Source organism: Parambassis ranga, chromosome 8 (genome assembly GCF_900634625.1).
Source record: "Parambassis ranga chromosome 8, fParRan2.1, whole genome shotgun sequence".
In the NCBI taxonomy this organism is placed as follows: domain Eukaryota; kingdom Metazoa; phylum Chordata; class Actinopteri; family Ambassidae; genus Parambassis; species Parambassis ranga.
The window spans coordinates 14,763,785-14,780,847 of NC_041029.1; the positions used below are offsets into that span (position 1 = coordinate 14,763,785).

Genomic DNA, 17,063 nt, shown 5'->3' on the forward strand with positions numbered 1-17,063 from the left:
TCCAGGTGGTCTCTAGCAGACTTCAGTCTGGTTTGGAGGTGTCTTCTCTGCAGTCCATTCCTGTGCAGGACTCTAGTGACGGTCTTCTCTGACTCTTCAGGTCCAGACCTGGTTAAATCCTTCACTAGTGTCTCTGCAGCTGTTCTCGGCTCTTCAGACTCATCTCTCACTAGTTTTCTCTCCAGAACCTTCCACATGTTTCTCTTCCTGTCTCTGACAGTCTGGTTCTGTTGGACTCTCTGTGAGCTTCTTCCTCTCACAGCAGCTCCTCAGACTTGAAGCTCTTTGATGAACTTGTGGATCTTCTCCGGCTTTGTAGACGTTAACAATCCTTTTTCACAGGTCTGAACTTTTTTCTCTCACTTTTGTCATGACGACCAGATAGTATTATTGATCACAGTGATTTGTACTATGGATAAACAAAGAGGACATGTTTTAATGGGGTTGATAATATTGATCCTGATTTTTAGTTTAATATTAAGGCTCACCAGCAGTAAATGTTCTGCCTTCACCTGACTCTATGTGCCTTGGATGGCCTTGATTCTGTGGTGGTTTACCACTTTTCCTTCCTTGGACCTCTTTGAGCAGTACTGACCACTGAACCCCCTGCAGTCCAGGTGATGCTCTGATCCAGCTGTCACTCCCGTCACTGCCCATTTTTCCTACTCTTAACATCAGCTGCATGATATGTCCCACCTCCCGACAGGTGCAACGATAACCAGACAATCAGTGTTACTCACTTCACCTGTCAGTGTTTGGTGTTTTATTCCACGTATGTCTGCCAAGACTATGTGTCACTTCAGAAAAAGATACCGTCAGATACTGTACTTATCATTTACAGTTTACAATATCGTTAAAAGATTCAGAGAACATACAGAGGTATTGGATGTTGGTGGTCTTCAGGCCGCACTCAGACAGGATTCTATAGTAAAATCACCACATATGCTGAGGAACACAGGCCAGCACTGCTTTTAACTTTCATTATAAACTCCATTATTCAAAGAAAAAAATCACAAACAAGGGACCATAGTGTGCAATCACCCTGCACTGATGTTTTTTCTTTGTGCTATTTTTAATTAAATATAGAGTGTAGATTGATTCTGAGATCTTTGCCTTCTGTTATTAGGTATTACGTTTCAACCTGAGTAAATACAACTCAGTTTATTAGTTTGGCATTTTCAAATATGTATAAAGATATTTTTAAACTGAAAACACGCATTCAAACACACACTCACACTCCTGTCAGCAAACGCCTTTTCACATTTCAGTGGATTGTATGTAATCGGTGCCATCAGTCCATGTTCGTCAGGTCCCATCTCAAACATGGTGATCTGATAATGTGATGTATTCTTCTACTCATCCTAACACGCTGTAAGCATTTGATGTTTTGTAGTGCAGCTCACCCTCATGCAGACAAACACTACCTTTACTGTCAAAGACTACAAAATGCAGGTGCAGACTCCACATTCTTAAACGTTTTACATTTCTGAGGCCTTGCTGAGGGTGAAAGAGAAGTTAGTCAGTGCACGCCCCACCTTTCATTTCTTTGGGCCCTGAGCTGGATGATGTCTACGCCATGGAGACGCCTGAAAAGTGCAGCACACACAGTCCGTCTCTCCCTGCCCTATCTCTGGGCACAGGCCTGCTCTACATCAGCGATGGTCTTTGGTGCGTCAGAGGACAGAATCAGGGGTCCTCCTTTGTTTCGGATCACTACGTCGTCCTCAATTCGGACGCCCAGGCCGCGGAAACGCTCCGGTGCCTGGTCGTTGTCTTCGCAAATGTACAAGCCTGTAGGAGCAGGAAGAAAATGAGGCACAACGAGAACGAGGAAGTGTGGTTTAGGATCAGTAAGACCTGCATTTGTACCTGGTTCGATGGTGATAGCCATTCCCTCCTGGAGAGGTTGTGAGCGGGAGAGTTCGGGAGTGTCATGGACGTCCATGCCGAGGTAATGACCAACATGGTGGGGACAGTACCGCCGTGCAGCCTGGGATAAAGAGACACAAGTTTTTTCTGACGACAGTCTGTGCAACAGTGGTCACCATGACAACAATGATGATGATGTCTGGAGGTTTAAAGTGTGCAAATGTTGGATTCTTTCAATTACTCCTCCTACACTGATCACCATCTACACAGGCATTGAATGAGTCTAATTTTCCAATAAATACCTTCAAAACGTCAGCATCACTGGTGCTGGCCTTGAGGATGCCGAGCCGCTTCAGCTGTCGTCCCAGCAGAGCCAGCATGGTGCTGTAGATGTGATCCAGGCTGACGCCAGGGGAGCAGAGGGACAAACAGGAGCGCTGCACCTCCAGGACGGCCTCGTACAGCTCCGCCTGGGCAGGACTGAACCTGGGGGGAGAGAAGTGTGTTTCAGGTGGCAGGCTAACACTTTTTAAGCTGCAAGTTTAATCTGACTTACTTTCCATTCACCGGCCACGTTCGAGTGATATCACTCACATAACCAAAATATTCGCAGCCACCATCGAGCAGAACCAGTTCACCGCTCTGAAGGAGGAGGAAACCGAGTAGATCCTTTATGCTGCTCAATCATAACTTTATATTAATGTCCCTGTTGTTCTTTAATGTTTTTTTGTGTGTGATGTTGTTACCTTGATGATCTGGTTGTTGTTTATGTAGTGCAAAGTGTTAGCTCGATTCCCGCCAGCAACCACAGGTGGGTAAGCCAGGAAGTTAGCACCATGGATCCGATTCTCAAAATCAAACTAAAACAAGAGACATATGTTTAAAATTTTTACTCAACCACTATAATACTGATCTACCTGCAGAAAACAGGGTTTTTTTATTTTTACTACTTGTTGCATCAAATGAATTGCTTTCCTGTTTGATCATCTTATTAAAGGTAGGGTAGGAGATTCTGAAAACTCAGTGAGAGTCAGCCAGATTTGGAAAGTAAACACACGCCCCTTTCTCTCGGAGCTCACCCTGAAGCCACGCCTCCAATCACATGGACGAGCGTTACCTGAAGATGAGCTGCGGTCTGTGACTTCGGCCATCATGCGCGTACCTCTCTGGTGCGCACAGAGCAGGAAGAGAGTGACAACCAGCCAATACTCCGTGCAGGGTCCATCCGGAGGATTGGCTGATGTTTTTAGTGTTTTATAGCTTCCACAGATGATTCATATTCTTTGTTTTAATGAGAAACTGCCGAACTAATTGGTTGCTATCGGATTGTGAAGAGAAGTTACACTAATTTATCAAAAAGTGCATCAGAATGAAATCTCCTACCCTACCTTTAACATTCAATAGTTTTATATTAACAATATATCTACATACATAATAATTATAGTTGCAATATTACATGAGCTTCATCATCATACGACAGAGAGGCAGTATCACACAGAAGTCGTTACCTTTGCAAAGAGCACAGCTTCATCCACATCTCCTTGCGACAGAGCCATCGTCCTTCTGAATGCCTAAACGTAAAAATACCAGAATTTGAAATTCATCTGAAACATCAGACATTTCTACACCCCTGGTTCCAACTGGTGGTCCAGACTCCCTAAGGGGCTCACCAGAAATCACAAAGAGGGAATGAGGCGGTTAGATTTTCCCATTCAATCTTTCCTCTTTATTGCATCTTATATATAAATATAATCAACAGAGTATGAGCCAAAAAATAAGACTGACTTATGACACAAGATAACAAACTAAAATGTCCACCTGTGCTGAGATGCGGCCTGCTTCCTGCATGAGCGCCACCTCTGCTGAGCTCTTGACGGCTCTGAGCGAGTGTATGAGGGGTCTGAGGGAGCGCGGTGTCGGCCCCGCCTCCAGCAGGGAGCTTATGTGGGCCTGGTGGAGCCGAGGATGAGCAGGCTGAGAAGCATCATACCACAGCTGAGTACCTGAGAGAGAGAACCAGAGCGGTTGATGACACTGCTTCAGCGCTCAGATAGACATTCTATGAAAACATCCTCACACCTTTGAGGCTCTTGAGTACAAGGCTCAGCTCCTCAGTGCTGTGAACTCTTTCTATGCCAGTCAGCGCAGCTGCTCCATCTTTCCCTGACCGTGGCCCGTCCCACAGTTCCCTCCCTGGGTCTCTGCGGGGGACGAACAAGATGGCCTGATCTGGTCGCCCCTTCCCGTAAAGAACTAAGGCACTGTCAGGCTCCAGGAAGCCGCTGAGGTAGAGGAAATCCTGAGGGACATTTAGTCAGGAAATATTATTCTTCATGGCAACAGGGGAAAAGTCCTGCAGCTTGAATCCAAACACTCACCTGGTTCTGGTGGAAGGGATAAGGGATGTCATTGGTCATGTAGCGAGTCGGATGGGACAGGACGATCACCACATGTGTGCTGGAGGAGGCAGAGGGTCCCAGTTTGTCAGCCTGGGCCTCAATAAGCGAAGCCAACCGATGTCTGCGGAGCTCAAATTCTGTCTGGCTCAAGCCTGGTGTCACCTCCCCTGAGGAGCAGAGAGAGAACGGCTGTTCGAATGTGTTGCTGACATGACTTTCACAAGTCCACCGTGATCCCTTACTCACCATGTTTGATGAGGTGTGGATGGGTGAAAGGGCTGGGCTGGCCGAGGTACCGAGATGGAAGCGTCTTTGGCTTCAGACCTCCTGGTTTTAAAGAAACATTTCTGCACCAAATACACCCTGAAGACAGAAAAAGACTCTTTTACATTCAATCATTCATTTTGTTTCTCTCTTTTTAGACAATGGAGAGGAGCTAGACAAGAACATACTTATTGATATTGGCTCATATTAAGGGTGATCGATAAATTTTCACCCTTCGATAAAGTCCCTCCTACATTTGCACCTTTAGTCCAGCAGCTAAGATCCCTTTTTGAAGAAGTACATGATGGGGACCTTCAGAAAGCTGTGACATCATCACTATCACACACTGAGCTCCCTCTTCATCCTGGGGATGTAGTAGTAGTAGTAGTAGTAGTGGAGGACTTGTGGGTCGCCCTACAGTCTTCATCAGTTTGGAGGAACCTGGGCTCCCTTCCACTAGCATCATTATTACTCACCACAAACTTCTCAATCACTCTTTATTTATACATTTACAATTAAATTAGTACTGGTGGATTTTTTTCAATTATTATTATTAAAAGTCTTCCTCTAATGTAAAGTAATTGAGTATATTGAAAGTGAAGAGGTCTCACCTCTAGTCCAGGTCAGCCGGGGCAGCAGCCTGACAGCAGAGCTCACCAAGCTGCTGGCTGAGGGCACCATTGCTGCTGCTGCTGCTGCTGGAGGACACCGATCAGTCACAGCATGTTTCCCCGCTGCACACACACACACACACAGTGTCACCTTCAACTCAAGGCGGTTTTATTTACCCACACACTCCACGGCGTGGTGTGTATTAATTGTCCGCGTTTTTAAAATCCTAATTCTCCTGGCTGACAGTTACATAGCTAGCTCGCTGCTTCCATGTCTTTTAGCCACGTTAAGCTATGACAACATGCAGCCCCGAGTTTTGTTTTCCAGGCGGATAATAGTTCCATATAAACAGACAGGGCACGATAATTGTTCTTATTTTACATTACTGTTTGTACTTCTATCAGCTACTCATTTATTACGCGTACAATTTTCTAATTTTAATGCTATAATTCAGTTTTTGTACGGTGTTTTTGCCTGACAGACCTCACTCAGGGTATAAACGGCTCCACACTGTCGCGGTCTGTCCGACAATATCGCCTGAATGAAAACCGAGGAGCGACGCCACTAACAGTGAAGCTGTGTGTAGTAGTGATAAAAATCGACTGCAGTCTCCCTGTGTGGGTTTTCTTCTCGATTCTGACCGCTGTACTTCTTCAGTCAGGTGCGCTGCATTACGACTATTCAAACATAAATGTGCAGTTCTGAAGTGTTTTTTATTTATTTATTAATTACGGCCCGTGTTGCAGCTAGCTAAAGACGTTATTATGCGTCAAACTGTCATCGCGTCACGGACGGATTCACATTTCCAGAAACTTCTGACCGTTCAAATGTTATTATCGCTACATATGTGTGTACACTGAAAGTCTGAATTGTTCTGTTGTTGTGTTGATGTGAACTGTGTGGTGTAGAAAGTGAGCTCTCATTCAATCGCTGCACGTTAGCACACGCAGCTAACTAATGCTGGCATTAACGTTAGCCGTTGCGCGCGTAAACAAAGCAGCACTTGGCTAAAAGTTGGTGGTTTTTTTTTGTTTGTTTTTGTTTTCTTATTTGTGCTTCTCACGCTGCAGCTCCGTGTGCTGGACGTGACACAGTAACATGGACCCACGGAAAGTGTCAGAGCTGAAGGGCTTCGTGCAGCTGTGCGAGTCCAACCCCGGGATCCTGCACCTTCCAGAGATGGGCTTCTTCCGGATCTGGATGGAGGAGTTAGTATGCCTGATAACATAACTGCCTCTAAGACCCGTGTGAATGTTCTGCTCATGTTAGCTAAGAGAATCAAACAGTTTCGTTTTTAATAATGTTAACTTAAAGTCCTGATCCGAGGGCAGGGTTTACCACGTGCCCCGTCCCGCCCCCCTTCTAGTACAAACCTCGGGACCCGGTCTGTGTGTTTGTGTTGCTCAGGGTTGGGCATTTATTCAGTTTAACAGGCGCACTGTGGTTTTTCACTTTATATTTTGGACACAAAAAAACAGCCAAGAAACAGACTGTATATTAAAGTAGGTTTTTAGGCGGAAGTTCTTGCTAAAGCCCAAAAATATCCAACAAATGCTGGCGTTCATGTCTTTGGCTGGTTTGGGACCAAACATTCTGCTCTTTAATGTACCAGCAGGTGGCAGTAGTCTGTGTTCCTCATTCTTAAAGGGAAACTGGTAGAAGAGCAGAGTGCATCCTCAACATTTCCACAGCAGTCCTCCTCACCATGCAGGGATCAGATGGTCTTTAATTATTTTTTATTCCAAAAGGCCATTTTATTCTGAGAATATTAAACTACTAACATGTTGATGAAGATTCTCAGTCATCCAGGTCATCATACGTAGAGAAGATTGAAGCAAGGCGTCTGGACTTGAAGAGTTTTCTTGAAGACGTTTCGCTGCTCATCCAAGCAGCTTCATCAGTTCTTAAACTACTAAATATTAAAGGGGCAGCAGTGGATCAGTGGTAGAGCAGGGTTGTCCAATAACCGGAAGGTTGGTGGTTCGATCCCAACTCCTCCCTAGTCAGTGTTGTGTGTCCTTGGACAAGGCACTTTACCCGCATTGCCTCCAGTGTACTCACTGGTGTGTTGCTACGGTACTTGTGTTGCTACTTGCTACTTGCTCAAAACTAAGACCAAGACCAAAAGGGGTAACTTGGAGAGAACAAAAAAGACATAGCTTTACACTGAAAGGTGACTTCATCATGTTTGTCATATATTATTGAATGCACACTCTGTTTTAGCAGATCAATTATATCTTTACCTTTTTCTCTAATTTTGTAGCATGGGTGCAACCATTCCTCCCCTGCCTAAGACACACGGTTCATGCCAGGTGACACATGTTTCTTTAAAAGTTTGGATGACTTTATTTTGATGTTTTATATTCCAACAACTCTGTTAATAAACAGTGAAACACTCAGAAATAAGAATGTGACACTTTGTTTTAAGAGAGCATGATCTCTGATTGGCAGGGCGGCTGTCCATGTGATCCTCCCCCCACGACATCTTCACCTCCTGAGCCTGAACCTGCTGCGACGACTGGGAGCGAGGAGAGTGATATAGGTACAGAAACCATCTAACCTCAAGCTCGTCCTAATGACGGCTGTGCTTCTAAAAATGTTTCCATTTCCAGAAATTGACGACGAGGGCGTGATTGAGCCGGACACTGATGAGCCGCAAGAGATGGGAATTGAAGATGCTGAGGTAAATAAAGCATAAAGCATATCATCTATTAATTCTGCATAGACTTACTCATTTAAGGCGTTTCCCAGGTCACAGAGGAGATGATGGATCAGGCCAATGAGAGGAAAATGGAGGCCATTAATGCTCTAGGAGAAGGTGGGTTGAAGAATACACACACATACATGTATTTACTGCTGAAAACTCCATCACCTGCCTGATCGCTACCTTGTTATTCCTCCTATAGGTGACCTGCAGAAAGCTCTGGATCTCTTCACTGAGGCTGTCAAGCTGAACCCCTGCTCAGCCATGCTGTACGCCAAGAGAGCCAGGTGAGCGTCTTTTAATCCAGATCTCCTGTGACACCGACTGTCCTGCTGGACTCCGAGCATGACCATTTGTCTTTATTTATTTTGTCTCAGTGTCTTCATCAAGATGCAGAAACCCAACGCAGCCATCAGAGACTGCGACAGAGCCATTAGCATCAACCCAGACTCTGCACAGCCGTACAAGTGGAGGGGAAAAGCCCACAGGTACGCACCAAGTTATCAAGGAGAATACTTAGGATGAGAAAGACAAACCAAACCCTCAAAGTAAACTATAACATGTTGAGTGAATGATGAAGTCTGCCTGTGTCCGAATGTGTGCAGGCTGCTGGGTCACTGGGAGGACGCAGCCAAGGATCTCGCCACAGCCTGCAAACTGGACTATGATGAGGATGCCAGTGCGATGCTGAAGGAGGTTCAGCCAAAGGTATAGGTGACTTTTTTTCTGATGGGAGTAACAACGGACGGATATGGCAGTGTATCATCTTTGTCATTCTTTTTCAGGCTAATAAAATTTTGGAGCATAGACGCAAATATGAGCGCAAGAGAGAGGAGAAGGAGATCAAGGAGAGACAGGAGCGGATAAAGAAGGCCAGAGAGGAGCATGCACGAGCTCAGAGGGTGAGTCCCTGTGGACATTTCACAGTTTCCGATCTTTAAGTGTATCCATGCTGCCTACTGGAGGTGCCTCAATACAGCCAAACACCGGTGGCACAACTAACATTGGCCGAACCAAATCCTCCACATCTTTCATTTCATTCATTCTGCATTAACAGAGAGAACACTAATATCTCCACAGTAAAAGCCTCTTTATAAACCGCTGAATGTATCAATGTGTCTCATAACAGGAAGAGGAAGCACGACAACCTGGAGGAGGATACTTCCCTGGTAGGAGCTGGCCTTTGTAATTTATATTTATTGTCCTCTACATAGCTGTAACATGCTGTAACATCAGGGGTCTTCTTCTGCAGGTGCTGCTGGATTCCCCACCGGAGGACCGCCTGGCATGCCTGGTTTCAGTGAATTCCTGAAGGACCCTGAGCTGCTCAATGCCATGAAGGTGACTTAGGCTACGCTCAGACTGCAGGTCTTGATGCTCAATTCAGATTTTTTGGTGTTTACAAAAGAATATGCGACCGCTACCACTCTCCTGTGTGAACGGACTGCGGCCCTGAGGTGACCCGCATGCGCAGAAGAGGACACGATGTCACACAATGTGTGCTTGTGTGGCTTTGTTTACGTTAATGTCAGATCGTAGCCAACATAATTACAACCAAATAATATTAAAAAGAACACTGAGAAGGGAGAGCGCGGTAGCTGTGTGTGGGTGCAGAGTGGGGGGATTGTGATGTGACTGCTTTTATCGACACTGACTTCATTCATAATTTCAGAATGACGTGAACCTTTGAATACGTCTGTGAGCATCTTTCTGTATCACTTTCACGGCAAGAGAGTCGACATCTCCCTCATCTGTGAGCAAGCACGTTGGAGTCGGGCTCTACCTCCTGGCAACAAGCGCTTGTTGCTAACAACACCGCTTGTCTGCCCGCTCCTGTGTCACAGAATTGTGACGTCTGTCGCCTTTCACTGACGCAAAAGTCGGATATATGCCGCATAGCCGTTCAGACTGAGGTCGCATTGCAAAAAAATCGGATACGTATCTGATTTAGGACCACATATGAAAGTGGCCTGGGTCGGATATAAAAAAAATCGGAATTGAGCTGTTCAGACTGTCATGACAATATCAGATATAGGTCACATTTGTGCAAAAAAAAAAAAATCGGATTTGGGTCACTTTAGCCTTATTGTTCAACACTGAACCTCTTTCAGAGGGTTAAGTAGTTGACAAAGAATAGTCTCCCATCAGATGGGAGATCTTCAGGAGAGGAAATATGACCCTGTTCTCTTTTTTTCTTTCTTCAAACTCCAGGATCCTGAGGTGATGGCTGCCTTCCAGGACGTGGCACAGAACCCGTCCAACATCGCCAATTATCAGAGCAACCCTAAAATTATGGCCCTCATCACCAAGCTGGGTGCCAAATTCGGAGCCCCACCGCAGCCATAATTAAGACCAAAAAAAAAAAAAGGAGAGTGGATTCAGTTCTGAACAATTATTCACTGTGTGTAGTTGAAACGGGGAGTGGACGACGTGTGGTGTAGAGAAAGCTGGGGCAATTTTTTTAAATGTTCTTAATCAGCCTGTTAGCACTTAGTGACATCTTTACAAACTGGTGGTCAAGAGTCAGGTTTGATAAACTTACACAACCTCTTTCCCCTTCTGATGCATCTCAGCTGGGACTTTACTTTAACTTTGATGTCTCCTGAGCGTTTTGGAAGCGCTGGGAGCTCACCAAGCATTTCTACAGCCATTTTAATACATGGTATTAAAATTTAGCTATAACTGTTTTATTTTCTTTTTGTGAACAGAGGTGAACTCACACAACTGTCAACACGTTTTGTTATCAGATCAGTTATTATAAATGCAGAAAAAACTAATCTGTAATGTTTAACCCTGTTGGAAAATGATTCACAATAATAAATGCTGTTGCAGCAATAAGAGTTTGATCTTCACTTCTAAGAACTGGGTTTAATAAGATTGTAAAGAAGATCATCCAGAAGGAGCTGGAGCTTCTGGTGTGATTTGATGTTTGATTTGTTTCATTTTACAGTTTTTTCCCCACAGTAATGTTGTATATTTAGGGCAGCTGGAGAAATTAGTCTTAAATTTTTACTTAAAAGTAGTTAGGTGGTTGCAGAAACCCTAATTACCGGTAATCTCTAGTATCCACAAAAAGCACTACAAAGAATAAGACACTTTATTAAAATTTCAAATTTTTTAATCAGGAATTTTTGCTTGACAACTTACAGCCAACCACTAATTCTGACTAAAATACTTAGTGGTAGTCCTCGTCAGGTGGCCGTAATTTTTCAGACAATGCTGCTGCTAACTTCTCAACTGTCTTAAACTGAAAGTTCATGTGGCTCCCTGCAGATGCTGCAGTTTAAAATCCAGGCCTGCAGAGAGACCGGGTCACTGGGCCGTTTAATCCACACGGCACATCTGTCTTTCAGCCAGAGGATTACTGCTCTGTGACACAGTGTCTGACCGGGCAGATTCCTGCCACCGTGGACAGATTTTGTGTGTAGCCACTGTAAGACAGACTCTCTCTTTCAAATAATTCTGACCTGTTTGTGATAACATTCCCGTTTATTTATGTACTATAACAACAACAACAACAAAAAAACAACATTTAGTATTGGAGGGAGGGAATAAAGAAGCAGGGAAGATTGCAGAAGCCAAGGATGATACAGCTAATGTCCATATCTGTAAAAAGATGAGAGAGGATGTGGCGTCACTGCAGATGATCATTTTAAGAAATATTAACAATGTTTAACTACATGAGGAAACCAAACTAAGATTAAAATGGATTCTAATAAATGATACTCACTTTTGAAACTCCCACTCCCTGTTGTCCAGGGGACACACCTGTCTGGTTTTCAGCCAGCGAGAAATACAGTGAAAATGGAAGGCATGCTGAGGAAGACACACAAAAGCTGGTGAGGACAACAGTTCAGTGTTAATCAACATGTTGGAGGCAGGAATGGGAACTCACGTTGCAGACACCCCAAGCTACAGTGCACTCTTCAGAGGTTGCAGAGGCTTGGTTGGCCTGACACTCTATGCCTGAGGGAGCAAAGAGAAAATGAATGATAGACACCAATGACTGTGACGAGAGTATGGTAAGACTTGCAAAAATGTTCAGGTGAACTTACAAAGGTCCATGATGTGGTTCCTACAGATAGCACAGTTATCTACCACGATGTCCCAGGCCCACAGCGCCACAGCATTCCACTGGAGCGGATCAAAATCAGTCATTAACAATACATTTAATGAGTGATTAAACACATGCTATACACACAATATGCCTAAATTGAGTGTAGGTGTAGGTGTAAAGTGCTGTAAACAAATTAAATTAAAAACAAGAAATATCAGATTTTTAGGTTACAGAACAGGCTCTTAGTGTAAAGTGTCATTTATTTGTAAAATAAAAATCGAATTTCTGCGTCTCCTGTTTCCTCATTTTGAAGAAATCCAGCGTGTTGTTGTAAAACACTACAGTGAGGGGGGAATATATAAAACTGTCATATTATTGTGACGCAGAAAAGTAAACTCTGAATTCAGTAGCGCTTTAAAATACTCATTTATTAAATGACACTTTTTGTGGATGCCAATGTTGATAAAACTGAACGTAGATGTTTTACAATCAAAATACGGCTAGACCATGTCGATTAAGTCAATATTCGAGAAATCTCGTAAAGCAGCTTAGCTAAGTAAGCTAACGACTTATCTACTTCAGATAACAGTTGTTCTAATAAACGTATGTGTTACTATGTTAACTCGGCTTGTTTGTTTTATTAATCAAACTGCTGTTATGGGACTTGTTCGAGTCTTTAGACTTCTTTCACAATCTCCACAACAGAAGTGCGAAATCACGCTCAGTTTTCATGCTAACAGCTACAGTGCTGCCGATCTCCCCCCCAGCGCTAGCTTACAATAAGTGAGCGTTAGCATGCTAACAGGCGGCTAAGTAGCTAGCGGCAGTAAGCTGTGTAAAGTGCCGTTTAGTTGTGCTGTTACATTTTACCTCGTTCCATCCATTACTGTTTATAAAGTCGTACCTTTTTCACTTCAAACCGCTTCTTGCTGGCCCCACTGTTTGTGCCGCTCGGTGTATCCACATCCATAGCTGCTGCCATTGTGAACAGGGAAGTTGAGCCTTTTTTTTTGGTTCACTCGCACGACCCGGAAGAAACATGACGTCACCTTCCGTCAGCGAGTATCATCGTGTATCAATCAGTTTGTCGCGATACATGTGGAAAAATTGAGATTAAATAATTATGTTATGTTGACTAAGACTATTTTATTAATGTTAGCTCCATTTACATGGAGTGGGGATGCCCACAAGGAAAATGTTAAACAAAAGTTCAGGTTCCACCGAGATTTGAACTCGGATCGCTGGATTCAGAGTCCAGAGTGCTAACCATTACACCATGGAACCGCTGTTGCCCAAAGTCAACATGCAGGCATATATCGCTATTGCTAACTGATAGTGATGACGTGAATATGAGGTATTATACAGAATATCAGTCATGTACACTACCGTTCAAAAGTTTAGGGTCACTTAGAAATGTCTTTATGTAAAAAAAGATAACATTAAAGTAATCAGACATACAGTCTAGACATTGTTAATGTGGTAAACGACTATTCTAGGTGTAAACGTGGTTTAACTGTGTTAGCTAATCGTGTAAAAGGTTAATTGATGATTAGAAAACCCTTGTGCCATTATGTTAGCACAGCTGAAAACTGTTGTGCTGATTAGGGAAGCTTTAAAACTGGCCTGGTGACTCAGATTTTTGGACGGTAGTGTGTATAAACATGATTTTGGCCAACAGTTGTGATTGTTGTGATTGTTTAATGCACTTAAATGTATAATATAAATGTATTTTATATTTCATTTATAATGAACGTTTTGGACAGACAGAAAGCTTTTTTTCTTTTATTGCTTTGTGTTTAGATGACAGACTTTATGCACATTTTACCGCTCTAATCTATATTATTTAAAATACAAAAAAATCATGCCAGGCTGCAGAAAATACATTTGATCACAATTCATCTGACCCACTTATCACACCGTCTTCTTGTTCTTTGTGGTTTTTGGTGTCCCAGGTTTTCTTGGAGGTTGGTTCTTGGGAGGTTTGGCTGGTTTTGCTTTGGGTTTTTCAGGCTTCACTTTGAGTTTTTGGCTAGGTTTGGATGTCTTCACTTTTGGAGTTGATGGAACCACCACAGCCTTCTCATCTGGAGGAGACACGTTTTCTTGGCAGGACATGAAGACCTGGACGTCTCTGACCCTCTGTCCTCTGAGCTCAGGAGGGTGACCACAGGTTGCTCCAACCTCCAAAGTCACATTCTCCATCCACCTGAACAACGCACAGAAAGGTTTTTAACATTCTAGGCACTTTCCTGAGTGATCTCTTCCACATCAATACTGTAGGAAGTCTGACCTGCGTAGGGGCAGCAGAGGACAGTCACACAACAGTGGGTTGTCCTGCAGGTTGACCACTTCCAGGCCGGTGAGTGGTCTCAGGTCAGGGAGCTCCTGGAGGCGGTTACCTCTCAGTGTCAGAGTCTTGAGGCCTGGACCCAGCCCCAGCAGTGCATCCATGGACATCTACACATCACAGTAGCACAAAAGATGCTCTAAAACAAGCTCAATATATGGCAGGTTTATGTTAGCTTAGCTATGTTAGCATGTATCGTACCTTCTCTAGTCCAATCTGGTCCATGTGAAGCCTCATCAGCCTCTGGGAGACAGGTTGGAAGGCTTTAGGTCCGACCCAGGGAACTAAATTCTGAGACAAGTTGAGCTCCTCCAGACTGGAGGCCTCAGACAGAGCATGGGTGGGCACCTCGGTCAGCTGATTCAAGTCCAGGTGAAGCACACCGAGGAACCCAGAGTCCAGAGCACCTTTGGCAATCGCACTGATGGAGTTGTTGCTCAGGTAGAGCTCTCTGAGCTGAGGAGTTACTGAGGACAGCAAACCGCTGGGCTCTAGTTTGGAGATGGCATTTCTCTCCAGGTGTAACACAAACAGACTGGGAAGGAGTGACAGAGCTGCAACGGAGACAAACAGACGATGTTTATGATCCTATACACAGTAAACACGGAGTCAGCTCCTACAGTCCAAACCTGCTCACCTGATCCAGGGAACTGAGCCAGCCGGTTCCCTTCCAGGTGGAGATAGGTAAGCTTGGGGGCTCCATCAAAGGCTCTGTGGTCCAAGGATATGAGGTCGTTGTCAGACAGATACAAATAAAACAGGTCCTTCATACCCCTAAAGGCGCCGGCCTCGATTTCGTGGATCTTGCAGAACTGCAGGTGCAGGGAGATGACCTGGCTGCTGCCCGGGAAGCTGTTGGCGGGCAGGTAGTGGAAGTGGTTGCTGCTGAGGTCAAGCAGCTGCGTCTTAGCTGGGAAGCCTCGCGGGACTTTAGTATGACCCCGACCCTCACATGTGGCGTGCTGGGATTCGATCTGGCGGGAATCAGATTAGAATAAAATGTTTCCGAAGACAAACAGCAAAAAACACCAACAACACTACAACAAAATCAGGACTCACGTCACATTCACAGTTAGGTGGACACTTGATTTTCTGCTTGGGGCTGGATGTGGGTGCAGGAGTGATGCTTCCTGTGCTCTTCTCCACCTCCTCCTCCTCCTTCATGGTCTCCTCCCTGCTGCGGCAGCGCAGATCCAGCAGAGCCACAGCCTGCAGCGGCTCATCTGAGAGGTGAGGAGGTCCAGCACAGGTTCCCAGCAGCGTCACACCTCTAGCTCTCGCCCACTGCTTCAGAGGCCGCATGTAGCAGTTACAGTAGATCGGGTTGCCTTAAAACATGGTTGACAGTCAGCATTGATCCTGATTTATGTGTCTTAATAAAAAAAATGAGGATACAGTTATACCGGTGAGGTTAAGCCGAGCTAGCTGTTTGGGGCCTGAGAGTGGCTCCAGATACCGAAGCTGGTTGTGGCTGAGGTCCAGGTGGGAGAGCAGTGGGGCTCCGGACAGAGCCTGCTCTGACAGGTCCTGAAGGGACATGTGGTCAAGGTAAAGGTGTGTCAGCTTCGCCATGGAGACGGACTCTTCCCCAAGGTAGATCATGGGGTTATGGCTCATTTCCAGGCGAGTGACCTCACGGAGTCTTCACAGGGAGGAGAGAATAAAGTAAAACATCATCAAATTAGACCTGTGCTAAATCCATATTGATCCTACATACCTCATCATCGTCTGCGTGGGGAAGAACTGCAGCTCATTGTGATCCAGACTGAGGCGGCTGAGGGTGAAGAGACCAGCAAATGCCTCGGGTGCCAGGTTGTTGAGGGAGTTGTGGCTAAGGCGAAGCCACTTGATGTTGTTCAGGCCCTGAAAGAGAAGAGAGACTGATGTGGAACCAGATTCTCAAAGAGCTGCAGCCTTCCTGTGACTTTCTGAGTCTGTCGAACCTGGAAGGCCATGTTGGGAATGTAGACCAGCTGGTTGTGCGTGAGGGTGAGCGTGTTGAGGAAGCCCAGCTGCGTGAAGGCTCCAGGCTGGATCTCCTCGATACGGTTATGATCCAGAAAGAGTTCCTTCAAGGAGGAGAGGCCATCGAAGGACTCCTGAAACCAAAAGAATGAATATAAAACCATGCGTTTGTTTCAACGTTTCAACTGTTCCTGATCAGACCTGGTACAGGATGTCAATCTTGTTGTAAGCCAGGTTCAGGGAGACCACGCGCCCAAGCGTCCGGAAGGCGCCCTCCATCACCCTGATGATGCCGGATCGCTGCATGTTGAGGTGGGTGAGGTAGGGCGTGTGCATGAACGCTCCCCTGGGTAACACCTGCAGGTTGTTGCTCCTCAGGTCCAGTTTCAGTGTAATCTGTAAGAGTGATGGATGACGTGTCTGAAGCAGAGGTGGACTGTTCTACACATCAAAGCTGATACATCATGTTTGACCTCGTCCTCACCTCGTCCACAGTCGGGGGGATCTCTGTGAGGTTCTTGCCCACGCAGGCGACTGTGAGTTTTTTGCCATCACAGCTGCACTGTTTTGGACATTTTCCGGCTTTTGCAGGTAAACTCAGGATTAAAACCAGCAGGACGACCGCAGCAGAGAGGAAGAGCTTCATCTGTGCCAACAAAACTAAATTAAGCATGATGACTCCAGCATATTTTTTTATTTATTAAGGAAAATAAGTAATTTCTTTGTAAAATGTGCTCGATCCCAGTTTGGCTGCATCGCTAGTTTCATCTAGATCTGTTCTGTGTTCGAATACATGCTCAGCTGGTAAAAAGTTTAAGTATGTAAAAAATGTTTTTTCTTAGTTAA

The 17,063-nt window shown here is 45.0% G+C and overlaps 4 protein-coding genes and 1 non-coding gene across 6 annotated transcripts; 1 reads left to right on the top strand and 4 right to left on the bottom strand.

The window, feature by feature from the left end:
* Window positions 1-736: 736 nt before the first annotated feature.
* Window positions 737-5,430, bottom strand: xpnpep3 (X-prolyl aminopeptidase 3, mitochondrial). Its single transcript, XM_028412606.1, has 11 exons — window positions 5,144-5,430; window positions 4,515-4,631; window positions 4,248-4,435; window positions 3,949-4,168; window positions 3,688-3,872; window positions 3,378-3,440; window positions 2,616-2,729; window positions 2,426-2,511; window positions 2,172-2,355; window positions 1,870-1,990; window positions 737-1,791 (listed from the first exon to the last, which is right to left on the bottom strand). The coding sequence occupies exons 1-11, from the start codon at window positions 5,211-5,213 to the stop codon at window positions 1,625-1,627; spliced, it is 1,515 nt and encodes a 504-aa protein (XP_028268407.1). The 5' UTR covers window positions 5,214-5,430; the 3' UTR covers window positions 737-1,624.
* A 236-nt stretch (window positions 5,431-5,666) lies between these two features.
* Window positions 5,667-10,686, top strand: st13 (ST13 Hsp70 interacting protein). Of its 2 annotated transcripts, none has more exons than XM_028412607.1 (13): window positions 5,667-5,805; window positions 6,215-6,352; window positions 7,408-7,456; window positions 7,596-7,686; window positions 7,757-7,827; window positions 7,896-7,962; window positions 8,051-8,135; window positions 8,226-8,336; window positions 8,454-8,556; window positions 8,634-8,750; window positions 8,978-9,017; window positions 9,098-9,189; window positions 10,060-10,686. In XM_028412607.1, the coding sequence occupies exons 2-13, from the start codon at window positions 6,243-6,245 to the stop codon at window positions 10,192-10,194; spliced, it is 1,071 nt and encodes a 356-aa protein (XP_028268408.1). In that variant the 5' UTR covers window positions 5,667-5,805; window positions 6,215-6,242; the 3' UTR covers window positions 10,195-10,686. The 2 variants fall into 2 exon arrangements, with proteins under 2 accessions (XP_028268408.1, XP_028268409.1); XM_028412608.1 differs by having other exon boundaries at window positions 9,101-9,189.
* Window positions 10,687-11,308: 622 nt separating this feature from the next.
* On the bottom strand, window positions 11,309-12,943 carry rbx1 (ring-box 1, E3 ubiquitin protein ligase). Its single transcript, XM_028411971.1, has 5 exons — window positions 12,810-12,943; window positions 11,904-11,982; window positions 11,744-11,814; window positions 11,579-11,664; window positions 11,309-11,454 (listed from the first exon to the last, which is right to left on the bottom strand). Exons 1-5 carry the CDS (start codon window positions 12,885-12,887, stop codon window positions 11,442-11,444), a joined length of 327 nt encoding a protein of 108 aa, XP_028267772.1. The 5' UTR covers window positions 12,888-12,943; the 3' UTR covers window positions 11,309-11,441.
* Window positions 12,944-13,117: 174 nt separating this feature from the next.
* trnaq-cug (transfer RNA glutamine (anticodon CUG)) lies at window positions 13,118-13,189 on the bottom strand. Its single transcript has one exon. It is a non-coding gene; the product is annotated as a tRNA-Gln (tRNA).
* A 627-nt stretch (window positions 13,190-13,816) lies between these two features.
* chadla (chondroadherin-like a) lies at window positions 13,817-16,863 on the bottom strand. The gene is made up of 10 exons (XM_028412199.1): window positions 16,702-16,863; window positions 16,419-16,613; window positions 16,196-16,351; window positions 15,970-16,115; window positions 15,656-15,894; window positions 15,312-15,580; window positions 14,890-15,226; window positions 14,454-14,806; window positions 14,196-14,362; window positions 13,817-14,111 (listed from the first exon to the last, which is right to left on the bottom strand). The coding sequence occupies exons 1-10, from the start codon at window positions 16,861-16,863 to the stop codon at window positions 13,817-13,819; spliced, it is 2,319 nt and encodes a 772-aa protein (XP_028268000.1).
* Between the last annotated feature and the right edge of the window lie 200 nt (window positions 16,864-17,063).

Coding starts and splice junctions, on each gene's coding strand:
- st13 (XM_028412607.1), top strand. CDS start 6,243: ATGGACCCACGGAAAGTGTCAGAGCTGAAGGGCTTCGTGCAGCTGTGC. Junction 8,337..8,453: donor TGGAGGGGAAAAGCCCACAG/GTACGCACCAAG, acceptor GAATGTGTGCAG/GCTGCTGGGTCACTGGGAGG. Junction 9,018..9,097: donor TGGAGGAGGATACTTCCCTG/GTAGGAGCTGGC, acceptor GGTCTTCTTCTG/CAGGTGCTGCTGGATTCCCC.
- chadla (XM_028412199.1), bottom strand. CDS start 16,863: ATGAAGCTCTTCCTCTCTGCTGCGGTCGTCCTGCTGGTTTTAATCCTG. Junction 16,116..16,195: donor TTCCCAACATGGCCTTCCAG/GTTCGACAGACT, acceptor CTTCTCTTTCAG/GGCCTGAACAACATCAAGTG. Junction 14,112..14,195: donor CCTCTGCTGCCCCTACGCAG/GTCAGACTTCCT, acceptor TGCGTTGTTCAG/GTGGATGGAGAATGTGACTT.
- xpnpep3 (XM_028412606.1), bottom strand. CDS start 5,213: ATGGTGCCCTCAGCCAGCAGCTTGGTGAGCTCTGCTGTCAGGCTGCTG. Junction 3,441..3,687: donor CAGGCCGCATCTCAGCACAG/GTGGACATTTTA, acceptor TTTTACGTTTAG/GCATTCAGAAGGACGATGGC. Junction 2,730..3,377: donor AAGCTGTGCTCTTTGCAAAG/GTAACGACTTCT, acceptor CTCTTGTTTTAG/TTTGATTTTGAGAATCGGAT.
- rbx1 (XM_028411971.1), bottom strand. CDS start 12,887: ATGGCAGCAGCTATGGATGTGGATACACCGAGCGGCACAAACAGTGGG. Junction 11,983..12,809: donor AGCGGTTTGAAGTGAAAAAG/GTACGACTTTAT, acceptor GATCCGCTCCAG/TGGAATGCTGTGGCGCTGTG. Junction 11,665..11,743: donor TAGCTTGGGGTGTCTGCAAC/GTGAGTTCCCAT, acceptor TGTCTTCCTCAG/CATGCCTTCCATTTTCACTG.